Source organism: Sarcophilus harrisii, chromosome 3, assembly GCF_902635505.1.
Source record: "Sarcophilus harrisii chromosome 3, mSarHar1.11, whole genome shotgun sequence".
NCBI classification, from domain to species: Eukaryota; Metazoa; Chordata; class Mammalia; order Dasyuromorphia; family Dasyuridae; genus Sarcophilus; species Sarcophilus harrisii.
Genome location: NC_045428.1, coordinates 204,041,706 through 204,056,350, shown reverse-complemented (window position 1 = coordinate 204,056,350; position 14,645 = coordinate 204,041,706). Strand labels below are relative to the sequence as shown.

The following is a 14,645-nucleotide window of genomic DNA, read 5'->3' as shown; positions in this document are numbered from 1 at the left end:
AATGAGTTAACATTAAAAACAAATTTTTAAAAAAGGTTTCCCTTTGTTTACTTTGAGGGCTCAGCTGCCTCATCAAGCCTGAATGACCTTGGCAAAAGTGATTGCCAGTAGATGTCATTAAGTCTTAGAAAACTACTAGAAAACAATTCAATATCCTAAAGAAATTGCAGAAATCAGGAGGAATACAAAAGGGATGCCAAGTATCCTTATGATATGGACATTTATGATTTTCTGTATGCAGAGATAAAGAGTAAGGGATGTTGAATTTCTTAAGTATTTTGTATTATCATAAGAAGCATGATTCTTAATCCTTCTTTTTTTTTTTTTTTAATCCTGTATCTATTTGGCAGTCTATTTATTGCCAAAGGGTAAAATAGAAATTGAAAGAATCTACTGATCACCTCCTGAAAGATCTCAAGATGAAAACTCCTAGGAATATTATAGCCAGATTCTGGGACTTCCAGGTCAAGGAGAAACTATTTTAAGCATCCAGAAAGAAACAATTCAAGTATAGTAAAGCCACAATGAAGATAACACAAGATTTAGTACCTTCTCCATTAAAGGATTGGGCTTGGTATAATTCCAGACAGCAGTAGAGCTGGGATTATAACCAAGAATCACTTACCCAGTGAAACTGAATATAATCCTTCAGGGGAAAAGGTGGATATTTAATGAAACAGGACTTTCAGAGGACTTTCAAGCATTTGTGATGAAAAGACCAGAGCTGAATAGAAAATTGCCTTTCAAATACAGGATTCAGAAGAGGCATAAGGAGGTAATCAGGAAAGGGAAATCATAAGGCATTAAGGTTTATCTGGTTACATTCCTACATGGGAAAATGAAAATGATACTTGTAACTCATAAGAACTTTCTCATTATTATGGTAGTTAAAAGGAGTATATATAGACAAAGGACATAGTTATGAGATGAATATGATGGAATGACATTTAAAAAAATAAAATCAAGGATTGGAGAGGAATGTACTGGGAGAAAGGAAAAAGGAGAGGTGGAATGGTATAAATTATCTGTCATAAGAATGAAAAAAAAAATGTTTACACTGAGGGGGAAGATGAAGAGTGGAAGGGGAATGAGTGAGTGAACTAAAATTTCTGTTACCAAAATTGGCTCAAAGAGGAAATAACATACACACTTAATATAGGTATACAAATCTATTATTCTGGGGACAGTGATAAAAGAAAGGGCTCATTGGGGAAGAGAGTAGTTAGAAACAAAACACTTGACGAAGGTTAGGGTATAAGGAAGGAGAGAATAAAATGAGTGGGAAATACAGTTAGCAATAGTAATTGTGAAAAGAATTTTGAAGGAAGTTTCTCTGATGAAGACCTCATTTCTAAAATATATAGGGAACTGAGTCAAATTTATATTAAATAAAGCAATTCCCCAAATAATAAATGATCAAAAGATAGGAATTGTGCTCAACAGGCTATAAAATCATGCATACCTAATATCTCTATTAGAAGGTATACCAAAAGACATTTTTTTAAGTTTTTAAAAAGGAAAAGGACCTATATGTACAAAAATATTTATAGCTTCTCTTTTTTTCAAAGCAAAGAATTGGAAATTGAGGGCATACTCATCAATTGGGGAATAACTGAATAAATTATGCCATGTGATTATAATGGCATATTATTTTATAAGAAATGATCAGCAGGATAATCTAAGAAAAACATGGAAAGTTCTCCATGAGCTCATGCAAAGTGAAATGTATTTTGTACAAAGTAATAGTAATATTGTAGGGTAATAAACTGTCAATGACTAATATTCTCAGCAATACAATGATTCAAGACTACTTACTCTGAAATACTTATGGTGAAAAAAGACTGTCCATTGTGTCTAAATACAGATTGAAAATTTTTTTTACTTTATTTTCCTGTTATATGACCTAATACTGACCATTTGTCCCACTGGCTGGAACAGCTATGTCACCTTACCCATTGGAACTATTTCTGGCGACTATTGAATGCTACACATTCCTCCATAGCTTGAATTAGAAATTTTGTTTTTTGGGGTTCATAATAAACAGTTCACTATTTCTAATAGTTTGCTAGGCATATTTCCTCACTGCCAGGAAGTTTATCAGACATTAAAGGAGCCCTAATTTTTCCACTTCTATATTAAGTTTGAGTTCCAACAACATTTAGACTTTGCTTCTTTGGAAATCTGTATGACTATTCTCTGTGCAGAAATTTGTACGGATCATTAGTAAAAGTCTGGAAAAGAGGGTATTGTTTACAAAGAGCCAAGAGAGGATAATCAGGAATAGTTAATAGATAAAATTGTGAAATTATGCCCAAAGGGCTATAAAACTGTGCATACCCTTTGATACAGCAGTGCCTCTACTAGGTCTATATTTCAAAGAAATCATAAAAGAGGGAAAAGGACCCACATGTGCAAAAATGTTTGCAGCAGCTCTTTTGTTGATAGCAAAGAATTGGGAAAGGAGTAGGTGTCTATCAATTGGGGAAAGGCTGAATAAGTTGTGGTATATGAAAGTCATGGAATATTATTGTGTTATAAGAAATTATGAACAGACTGATTTCAGAAAAACCTGGAAAGACCTACATGAGCTGATGCTAAATAAAATGAGCAAAATCAGCAAAAAATTGTATACAGTTAACAATAAGAGTTTATGATAATCAACTATGATAGACTTAACTCTTCTCAGCAATTCAGTGATCCAAAGCAATTACATAAAAATTTGATGGAAAATGCCATCTGCATCCAGAGAGAGAACTATGGAGACTGAATGCAGATAGAAACATGCTATTTTCACCTTTTTTTCTTTTATTTTTTTCTGTTTCATCATTTTCCCTTTTGTTCTGATTTTTCTTTTCCAACATGACTCATGGAAATGTGTTGAAAGTGAATGTACATATATTACCTAAATAAAAAAAAAATGAAAGAAAACAAAGGATGTTTAAAACTATCTTTATATGGGGGCAGCTAGGTGGCTAGAGCACCAGCTCTTAAGTCAGGAGGACCCGAGTTCAAATCTGGCCTCTGACACTTAACACTTCCTAGCTGTGTGACCCTGGGCAAGTCATTTAACCCCAATTGCCTCAGCAAACAAACAAAAAAAAATGAAAAACTAGATTAAAACTATCTTTATATGTAATTGAGAAAAGCAAAATACTATTAAGTGGAGAAAAAGGAATAAGCCAAATTGGAAACTAGACTTATTTTCTTTACTTAAGTGGTTACTCGACTGGTTTACAGGCATACTGTAAATATAGTTGACTTAAATTTTGGCAAAGCTGCTTTTTTTTTCTCCCAAGGCAATTGGGGTTGTGACTTGCCTAGGGTCACACAACTGAGAAGTGTGTAAGTGTCTAAGGTCAAATTTGAACTCGGGTCCTCCTGACTTCAGGCTGGTGCTCTATCCACTGTGCCACCTAGCTGCCCTTTTTGGCAAAGCTTTTAACAACGTTTTTCATACTTTGCTAAAAAAAAAATAGTTGGAGAGATGTGGACTAAACAATTGTATGATGATGTAGATTTAAAACTAGTTTGCTGAATGGATCAAGAATAATCATTAATGACTTAATTTCCACTTGGAAGATGGAATCCAGTAGTGTGTCCAGGGCTCTCTGCTCCAATTTCTAGCATTAACATTTTCTTTTTCTTCTTCTTCTTCTTTTTTTTTTTTTTACTAAAGATCCTGAAAAAGGCTGAGATGGCATGTGTTTCAAATAGCATAAAGCTGTAAGCAATAGCTAACAGTGAATAAGAGAATCAGAACTTTAAAGGATCTCACTAGGTTTGAAATTCAGTTAATTCAAATGCAATGAAATGTGATATGGATACATGTGAAATTGTTACACTTAGATTCAAGAAATAACTTGACTAATACAAGGTTGGGGATGGCTCAATAACAGTTCAGTCCATCTGAACAAATGTCTTGCCTAGTCACACAGACAGTAAATGTCTAAGACCAGATTTGAACTTAGAAAGGTGAATCTTCCTGACTTCATCACAGCACAAAAGCACAGACTAAAAATACCTCTGTCTGTTGCAATCACCAAAAGAGTAATGGGAAGCCTTGGGACTGTTAGACTGAGATAAAATTACACTAGAGGTTTCCATGACAAAGATACATACCACTTGTGAGATATGGTGTAGAGGGGATTCTGTGGAGTAATGGCTGGCCTGATAAGCTTTTGAAGTCCTTTCTAATTTCAGGTGCTTTTAGAAATTGAGGCAGTTATAATCTTCATTGTAGTAGGCCTTTGGGTAAGGCCTTACAGAATAGCTCAAGTTTTGTTTGGAAGATCAGAAAATCTTGGGGAAGCAAGGAAGAGAAAAAATATCAAAGAAAAAGTGAAGTCATAAATAAAAGAGAAGTGAGTGAGTAACCCTGAGAAAATGAGGAAAGAAATATATGCATTAAGAAAGTATATGGCTAAAAGATAGTTAGTTCGTAAGATCATAGCTTTAGAATTGGAAACTTCTAGTCCAAACTTTCTTATTTTTATAAATGATAAGAGAACCATATATTTAGAGCTGAAAGGTACTTCAGATGTTGTTTAGTCCAAATCTCTCATTTGACAGAGAAATCCTAAAAGCATAGATTTAGAGCTGAAAGCAATCTTAAAGGCTCTGAGCTCAACCTCTGAGTTTGATCAATGAGGAAAGTAAGACACCAAGAGGTTATATGACATATGTAGAATTATATAACTAATAGGGATCTGAGGATTTATGACTCCAAGTTCACTCTGAGGAGCCATGAAATAACCCCAGTGAGAGGACTAGGCCTTGGAGGTAGAAGCAGGAATGGCAAACATAAACTTACCACCATTTTGGACAATTAAAGAACTCATTTTTATATACAAATTTTAATAAAATGGACACATTAAATAATACACATATTAATAAATCAATATAAAGACTATACACATTGATATTTACAAAGGCTAAAAATGTGTACACTTCACTCAATATAGCACCAGAAAACAAAGAGTGAAAACTGCTATGTCCAGAAATAGGTTCAAAAAATTTTTAAGAGAAATTCCTTTGGCCCAGTTCACAAAGGAATCAGCTCTCTTGTCACTTTATTTGGCATTTTTTCTTGTCAGTTTGTTTATTTACTATTTAAAATGTTGTCCTGAGGATGCACTCTTGAAAACTTTGAACAAAGTGAATGGCAAAAAAAAAAGACTCCACTTATAAACGAACAAACTGCACTTGAAATTCCCATTGGAAAAGCAAGCCCAATTTCTTTGTAAATTATTGTGTCCCATTTAACTGGAAAATCTTGTGGCAATTCCAAGGCGCTAATGTCTGTTATATCCATGTAAGTATTACAGATCACTGAGATACTGATACTGATGCCACTGATGATGAAGCAACATCCAGCAATTAGATGACATGTGTCAATGAAATATGGGTATGATTCATTCTTGAAGATCATCAGAAATGCCCCAAAACTGAAAATCTGACCAATCATTTGCAGGAAGATGGACAATGTGATCAGGTCCTGACTATATTTCAGTTCTTGGGGGAAAACCCAACTTGAATTGATTTTCATACAGATTACTGTTGGATAAGTTAACTCAAATTTTAACTCAAAATTCCACTGAAGATAGCAGAATTTCCAAAGCCCAATCCAGACAGTGGAAATGTTTGTGTTGTTAAAATGCCATACTCTCCAATATACAGAACTTCCTAAGTCAATACATAATAACCAAGCTATCAAAGCAAATAGTAAGAAAGTCACCAGCAATAAAAATTTTCTGACATGAAATGTCATGATAGGCTGAAGGCTGATGAATCATGAAGACTATTCTGGAACACTGAAGGAAAAAAAAAAACAAGAACAGAGAATTTTTTTAACTTTCCACACAGATACCTTTTCTAACATGAGGACAAAGCTGTATTTGAGTATTCCACATAGAGCAGTAAAAGTATAAAAAAAACTTTGGTTTATATGAACATTTGTTTTTATTGCTTCTGAATTTTCTTGAGATTTTACCTTTTAAGATTAAAAGGGACAAGTAGATGAGGCCAGTGGTTTCAAACTCAAATAGAAAGCAGGCATTGACTTAGAAATCTGCAAATGAGCATTATCTATGTTGTATTATATTTTTATTTATTTTTGTTAAACATTTCCCAAATATATTTTCATCTGGTCCCTCCTCACTCGGGAGTTTGGTAGCTGCTCAAGGTAAAGGAGTTTGATACCTTTGACATCCTTTTCATGTCCAACATTACATGATTCCCAAACTTGGTTAGAATAAGGATGATTCTGCTGATATCTGAATGTGTGTGTGTGTGTGTGTGTGTGTGTGTGTGTGTGTGTGTGTGTTCTAGTAGACTTGTTATTTCATTAATTTAGGGAATTTTCAGTGAGGCAACTGATCCTAATGCACATCTGCAATTATTCTGCAGCTTACACTTTTAGGAGTAACCTGAGACACTGAAGAATTCAATGACTTTCAGAGAATCAAACAGTATCTCAGAGACCCAGAGACTCACCTATTCCACGCTGCCCCTCCTCGCTCAAACTAACTAAATTTTTTTAATTGAAGCAACATAACGAAAGACTCTTGATTATCCACTTTGAGATAGGGGTGGAAGTAGCATAATTACATTTTTTTTTCCAAAATTGAACAATGGAAACATTCTCAGAAAAAGTAGATGAGGAGCAGGCCTCTGAATCTTCACAATCTGAGTTGAAAAGTCTAACATATATTAGCTTTGTGATATTGGTCAAGACCCTGAACCAAGGTCCAGCAATCTTCTAAGGCAGATAATTATAAATCAGCTGCTGGAAGCTCAATGCAATTGTTATTTTGAATCCTCTAAAAATATTCCAACCTTAGGCTTTTTCAAATTCAAAAGGACCATAGAAATAATATAGTCAGGCCAGGAAGCCCCACTAGTGAAGCCCCAAAGATTTTGTACTTCTCTCTATTTTCAGATTTTCTCTACTTTCAGATTTTCCTAAATTCTTCAAAGAATTTTAATATATCTGTCCCCTTCCTTTTCCTCTTTTACCAAGCTCACACTCTCAGATACCCTCACATGTATACATGTGTACACACACACACACACACATAAGCACACACATACACACTCCCTAGGTTCATGTATCAGCAGAATGATCCTTTTTCTAAGAAAGATAGGTCAATATATTTAAAAAAAAACAAAACAAAAACCACTTTATTATGGATTTAATAATTAATAATGCTAAAGTAAAACAAGAGAATGTCTAAATGTCTAATAAGTAGAACTCAGATTTATTTGGCACTTTGTGCATGCCTTCCTCACTTCACTTTTACAAGGAAGGTCATGTAAGCATTGTCTGATTTTTTTCATGGGAACTGAGACTCCAAAAGGTTAAAAGTAGTTCTTGGACTCAGTTTTTCTATTGCCATCAGTGCTCTTCCTTCTCCACATAAAGTTCAAGACCTTCAAGAGTAGAAAAACAGAGACCTTATTTCTGTCTCTTTCTGGGGACCCCTACTCCTAAATTCTTCATTAACAACTCTGGGAAGTTTATTCCTTTGATTTATTTCCTCTTTCCCTTCAGTGCCTGAAGAAGGCACACTGGGTAACCACTGGCTCTGTGCAGATCCACTTAACTGGTCATTTTGGGAAGAAACCTTAAGGTTAAAAAAGCTAGGGGGTACATGAACATTTGAACCCTTATGGCAGGTAGGGAGACATATTTACTTTGGGTCATTGTCTCAGAACTACTTGAAAATCCAGAGGAAAAATCCATTTCCTTGCATCAAACCTTTTATCTTATAAATAAGGAAACTGAGACCTAGAAAACTAAATGTTCACCTAAGGAACTAATAGAAGAATCTGACTTAGAACTCAAGTTCCCTCCTCCTAATTCCAGTGTGATCTCTGGTGGATGGATTAAAGGGAAGAAGTTCTGCAAAGTAGGGAAGAGGGCTGCCTCTTTTGGCTGGCAAAGTAGCCTGTCCCTCACATAGTAGTTTGTTATCAGAGGTGCCAAAGATCAGTCTATTGGCATCAAAAATTTTGCCTTCCATGAAGCCTAAAATTCCCACCAGCTATATCAGTCATCTGTAGGCTACTGCATATGTTTAATCAAAGTTAGACAATGTAATGTAGTGGAAAGAGGCTTGTCTTTGCAATCAGGAAGGCCTCCATTCAATTCCTGCCTCTAACTCATACTCATAGCTAAAACACCTTTTAATTAATTATTTAAACAAATTAAATCAAAATATAAATATATTGATATAAAACACATAGGATTATGAAAGAAAATTATATTGAAACACAATTATCAAACTAATTTTTTTAAAAAAAAAGATCACCTATGCTAAAAAGTTATCAAACTGTGCATCCCCTTTGATCTAGCAGTGTTACTACTGGGCTTATATCCCAAAGAGATCTTAAAGGAGGGAAAGGGACTTTTATGTGCATGAATGTTTGTGGCAGCCCTCTTTGTAGTGGCTAGAAACTGGAAATTGAATGGATGCCCATCAATTGGAGAATGGCTGAACAAATTGTGGTATATGAATATTATGGAATGTTATTGTTCTGTAAGAAATGACCAACAGGATGATTTCAGAAAGGCCTGGAGAGACTTACATGAACTGATGCTGAGGGAAATGAGCAGGACCAAGAGATCATTATATACTTCAACAACAATACTATATGATGATCTCTTCTGATGGACGTGGTCATCTTCAACAATGTGATGAACCAAATCAATTCCATTTAGAGCAGTAATGAACTGAACTAGCTACACCCAGCGAAAGAACTCTGGGAGATGACTCTGAACCACTACATAGAATTCCCAATCTCTCTATTTTTGTCCGCCTGCATTTTTGATTTCCTTCACAGGCTAATGGTGTACTATTTCAAAGTACAATTCTTTTTGTACAGCAAAATAACTGTTTGGATATGTATACATATATTGTATTTAACTAATACTTTAACATATTTAACATGTATTGGTCAACCTACCATCTGGGGAAAGGGGTGGAGAGAAGGAAGGGAAAAGTTGGAACAAAAGGTTTTGCAATTGTCAATGCTGAAAAATTATCCATGCATATATCTTGTAAATAAAAAGCTATAATAAAAAATTAAAATTAAAATTAAAAATTTTTAAATTCACTAATTGCTTGTTAAGAACATTTGTTCTAAGACTATAGGTAATGAAAGAGTTGGCGATCTCTATTGTTGAAAGGATATAGTTCCTATCAGGACTTTCCCATACCATGGAATCAACAGTCAGATTCTGACACCTTCAACCCAGTTTTTTCTCTCTCCTCCAAAGCCATTCTGTTACCCTGGAAGAACAAGATTAACAGAACCATTATGAGTGAAATCTAATTTAATGAATCTATAATTAACACTTATATGACAAATTTAGAGCTGGAAGGGACCATAGAGGTTATCGAGTCCAACTCCCACATTTCACAGATGAGTAAAATAAAAATCTGGAGTGGTGAAGTGAGTGAAGGTCACACAGTATTATAGGTGCCTGAGAGAGGATTAGAACCCAGGTTTTGTGTTGCCTAATCTAGTGCCCTTTTCACTGTCCCAAATTGTATTTCACTTAAGGGAATGGAATCAAGGACAATACATTCTATTGGAACTGGGAGTCCTGACTGGGGGTGGGCTAGAAATGTATTGGTCAGATGGAGAGTAGCACAATGCCACAATGTTGGGAGGGGACAAAGAAGTAACATAGAAGAGTTTCAGCTATTTTTTGAAACTTGCTTCAGGATTTGACCTAGGGCTGTCCTAACAAGCAAAGGAAAAAGAATCATTTCAGGCAAATGGAATATGGTAGTTTAAGACCATGTCAAAAATACAGAGTTTAGTTAAATTGATTGTGTAATATGTACAATTCTATACTCCGAATGGTACCCAACATGTTCTTTGTCCTTAAATAGTGAATGAGACATTTATGTCCTCATGGTTGTCTACAAAAAGATGAATAAAATTCAGTGTAAACCAAAGCATCAACCTTCCTCCAAATCCTGATTCTCATTTGTAACAGGAAAATTACCTCTAAAGTACCTTCTGGCGCTGAAAGATATGTTTCTAAAGTGAACCAAGTGAAATAACTGAAATAGAATCAGAAAATATACTTCCCTTAAAACCCAGAGTCATACATTTCCCTCAGTCTCACTTTCATGGAGATTTGTTAAATGACTATCCATTAAAGAACAAAGGCATCTTTTTATTTCCTTTGGCCTCCTTAACTTTTATTGTTGCTGGTTGCTTTTCTTGACTAGAACCTCTTAGCTCACCATCTTTGTCAAAAGCATCCATGTATATTTTCTAGTCTTGATTAAGCCCAAATTAAACATTTGCATCTTCCCCCACGCACACACTATAATCAATGGTTGTAGAACAAAAGGGGATGTGACCACCTAATTTGTATTGAAAATTATACAAAATGTTCACATGAACTATGGCAAGATTAGCTAATTGAGAGTACCACAAGATCATAGACTTATAACAGGAAGGGACTATTGGGAATGTGAAAAATTCTGCATTCCAATCAGTATTAATCAATTTGATAAAATCATATCAAAGTTCTATATATAGTCCCTAGACCTGAAAGCTGCAGATTGTAAGATCACTTGCTTAACTATATAAAGTTAACTACAGGCCCTCCACCCTTTTTTTTCCTTGTCATGGTGACCAAGGCAGAGATGACAATGACATGGTTAAGTTCCCCATCATTGGAAAGATGAGTTAACTGTAACATGAATGTCATTAGCAAATTCCATTAGCAAAATCTAGGACATAAGAAGTTAAACCATAATGTTCCTTACCTCAGGGTTATCTCAGAAAGGATGTCTTCCTAAAGAGAACAAACATCCAGAAATTTTCAATTGAGAGAAAAGAGAGTCAAAGCCAAGAGAGACTACAGAAACATAGGCATCATGCTGTACTGGCTATTCTGAAAATTCTTTTTAGAATGCACTCATTTCTGATCACGTGACCCAAGACTTGATGCTTATTGGAGCATTCAAACACTGTTCAAACAGCTCAGAGTTCCTCTAAGACTAAAATTCTTGTCTTGCTCTTGATGCAGCCCGGACAGTTTTCTCAGTGATTCCGAGTCACATAGGGCAGCTGAAAGTTAGATGAATGGTGGGAAAGGATGCAGGAGCAATAGCCATTTCTCTCCCCCATTATCTGAGCTCATGTGGGCAAGACCATGAAAATGACATTCTTTCTCAGAGGAATTACACTATTTGAGGATTGCCTCTGTTTTCCCAGAACATATTCAGAGAGGGGCCATAATAACAGTAAGTAGATGTGACCAGTTTACTGGGGATTTTATTAAAGGAGGTTTCTTCCCTTTTTCTCCTTCACAGTATGGCTTTTGAATGCACCAGTAAGAAACAGTGATGACCATGTGTGACTTTGGACTAATCACTCTCTGGGTCTCAGCTTCTTCTTCTTTTTTTTTTTTCTTTTTTTTCCTGATGCAATTAGGGTTAAGTGATTTGCCCAGGGTCACACAACCAGGAAGTATTAAGTGTCTGAGGCCAAATTTGAACTCGGGTCCTCCTGACTTTCAGGGCTGGTTCTCTATCCACTGTACCACCTAGCTGCTCCAGAGCCTCAGCTTCTTTATCTAAAATATGAGGAGGTTGAACAAGACTAAGCAAGTCTAAACACACCTGACTTCCTGAAGCACACAACAGTTTTAAGTGCATCCCAAATAAGATAAAAATGGAATTTAAAAGTAATTAATAAAATAAAATACAATAAAACAGAGATAATGTTGGTATGTGGTTTTCTAAATTAATATATGCCTACAGGAATCCTTATGTATAGTTTTATGCTTCCCCTCCTTCCTTTCATTTCTATTCCAGTCTGACACCACTGGACTAGAGGATTTTGGAGGTTGCAATCTACCTCTAAAACTATGGTCCTCTGAAAAATAAAAGAACATTTCCAATTCTCAGTGTCTCTGATTCTGTAAGGCCCGGAATAACTCATTTGCCATTCTTCCCAGCTACCCTTTCCACACACACTTTCAATTTATTTAGCAAGTATTTGGCTAGCTTCTATTCTGGACAAAACAAACAATGCTAAGTCTTGCTCTTAGACAGATCTTTATGTATCTTTCTCCCTTATCTTGCTCAGTCATTTCACCTTGTTGCCAACAGTTGGAAGGAAAGGAATTTTCCAAGAACTCTTGAGTTTGGCTGTAGACTCAGTCCCCAATAGCATCCAAGTCCCCCCTTTTTTTTAGCACCCAGAATGATTCTTGTATTTAAAGCTTATTTATTTTTTTTAAAAATTTAATAGAAAAAAAAATACATTGCCATATAGGCAACAGAACATAAGAGAGGATTCAGCCCAGAGTGATTCTTTAGGATGCTCTCAGCCTCAGACATAGAAACCTCAATTTAATAGTAGAGGAAGATCCTAGGAAGGAAGAAGTCAACTTGCATGTTTCCATTCCCTTCTCTCCTTTCACTGTCTTCCATTCTCTTTATCTTTGGTTTTCCCCTTAGCTGTCTTTTCACAAGAACAGTGCTCACTAAAGAACTCCTTGGGATAAGATGCCTGCTGTAAGACAGTACATCAGAAATAACCCTGCAATAGAGCACACGTAACCCCCACCTCTTCCAGATATATCACATGTAACCATGTAGAAATGTTTGAATTTTAATTCATTTTGAAAGTGATCCAATGCTCAGATGAACTTAGTCTAAACATGGCAAGATAGGCTAATGGAGAACATCACAAGATCATAGACTTATATCAGGAAAAGGCCATCATCAACCCCTCTCAATTTCAGATGAGCAAGTGAGGAACAGAGAAGTTAAGGGACCTTCTTGGGGTCCCACAAGAAAATGCCACAGCCACAGTTTGAAGTCCCATGTCCTCTGCCTCCCAAGTCAAAATTCAAATGCAAAGTTCTCACATTCTATGATCAGAGTGCTTTGTGCTGTCAATGTGTTTTGTGCTGACCTCGTCCAAGGTACCATCCTATGAAGTCCACTTTGATCACAGGAATGATGATTGAGGTAAGTGTAACATGACAATGTCATGTTGGCAAAATCTAGAGCGTACAAGGTTAAATCATGATGTTCCTTACTGCACAATTCTTATGAATCTCAGAAAGAATGTCTTCTTAAAGAGAAAAAATGTCAATTTATTTTTTCTATTTCTATTTGTTTCTTTTTTCAACAACAATAAATAAATTTCAAGAGTTTTATATTGATTCTATCTTATAGAGATGTGATCATTGTCCAATCTGGTGGGGGGGGGGGAACAAAAAACAAAACTCTGAGATATGCTCTGAACCAACAGCAGCTTATTAAAGGATCCATGGTTTCTTCTAATGAAGTGAACTTCAGATTTTTATAAGGCTTGAAACCAGATTTGATACTTAAATACTCTAGAGAGGCTACAAAAACAGAATCCCATTGATACAACTTACTTTAAGGGTCAAAAATTGATGCTTTAGTTAGAAATTATATTTCAGTGGAGGAAGAGGGAATTGCCAAGTTGGGTGAAGCATGGGCCATCTCCATTGACTAAGTGGTCATAAAAAGAGAAGATTCCATGTAATGGAGGTGTCATGGAGAAATCACAGTGACATAAAAATAAAAAAGGAAAGAATAGCAAAAAAAAAATTAAATTGGGATAAAAGCCAGTGGTTTTTTAAATCTATAAAAATTAATATTATTTTTAACTATCAAGGTAAATGTTTGCTAAGATCCATCTTTCAGGTCTACTGTCTTAGTAGACCTAACCTTGGAATGAACACAGGCAGTTAGGTAGTACTTGAAAAAGGTTATTTCACCTTTGAATAAGAAGGATCTCAGTTTGAATCTTGTCCTCAAGATACTTCCAACTATATGACTGTTTAAGTCACTTCACCTGTCTAGACCTCAACTTCCCCATCTGAAAAATGACTTGTTAGACTGGATGTCCTCCAAGGTCCCTTCCTAAATCCATACTCCAAATAACTGGTTTTTCTTGTGGTATTTCTTCTTTCATTCTCTGGAAATTCCTTTTGCTGATTTTGGTAACATTTATTGAAGTTTCAGTTTTAGAATTCTTTCAAAAGGATTTTCATGTCATATGATTTTGCATGAAGAAAACTAATAATTTTATTATTGGCCACCTAAATAAGATGATCACAGGTCAAAAACACAAGCACTTTTCACATTGATAAACTCCAGACGGATTTATTTCTTAAGGAAGACAGTCTAAAAAGGCATGGGGATGGGGAAGTTACAGAATCATGATAACACATTTTGTTCTTATAAAATGCCTACAGAAAGCTGAAAGCTGGCCCCCACATCACAAATGTTCACAGTCCTGCCTTCATCCTTTTAGAACCCCTTGAAAGATCAACTCAAGTGTGACATCCTAGAAGATACTCCCAGTACATAGTATTCCAGGTTCCCCATCTAAATCACTTTGTATTGCTTTTATTTCTGTAGTATTCCAGGTTCCCCTTCTATATTTTATATTGCTTTTATTTCTGGTCCAGAGCTGTGATTTGATTGGTGTAGGCAATTCCTAGTGGGGAAAATTCCCCTACAAATGCCAATCATCAATTTCCAATTTTAGAAGATAGCTAGGAACATTGAGAGGTATCAAGATATTGGAAGACACTGTACCCTGAGCTTGTCATAGCAACAACCCTTTGT

The 14,645-nt window shown here is 35.5% G+C and overlaps 1 protein-coding gene across 2 annotated transcripts; it reads right to left on the bottom strand.

Annotated features, from left to right (window-relative positions):
• Positions 1-4,868: 4,868 nt before the first annotated feature.
• LOC105749986 (claudin-4-like) lies at positions 4,869-10,922 on the bottom strand. Of its 2 annotated transcripts, none has more exons than XM_023500340.2 (3): positions 10,791-10,922; positions 9,218-9,290; positions 4,869-5,810 (listed from the first exon to the last, which is right to left on the bottom strand). In XM_023500340.2, exon 3 carries the CDS (start codon positions 5,765-5,767, stop codon positions 5,099-5,101), a length of 669 nt encoding a protein of 222 aa, XP_023356108.1. In that variant the 5' UTR covers positions 5,768-5,810; positions 9,218-9,290; positions 10,791-10,922; the 3' UTR covers positions 4,869-5,098. The 2 variants fall into 2 exon arrangements, 1 of the variants encoding a protein (XP_023356108.1); XR_004232901.1 differs by lacking the exon at positions 4,869-5,810 and adding an exon at positions 7,105-7,428.
• Positions 10,923-14,645: the final 3,723 nt, after the last annotated feature.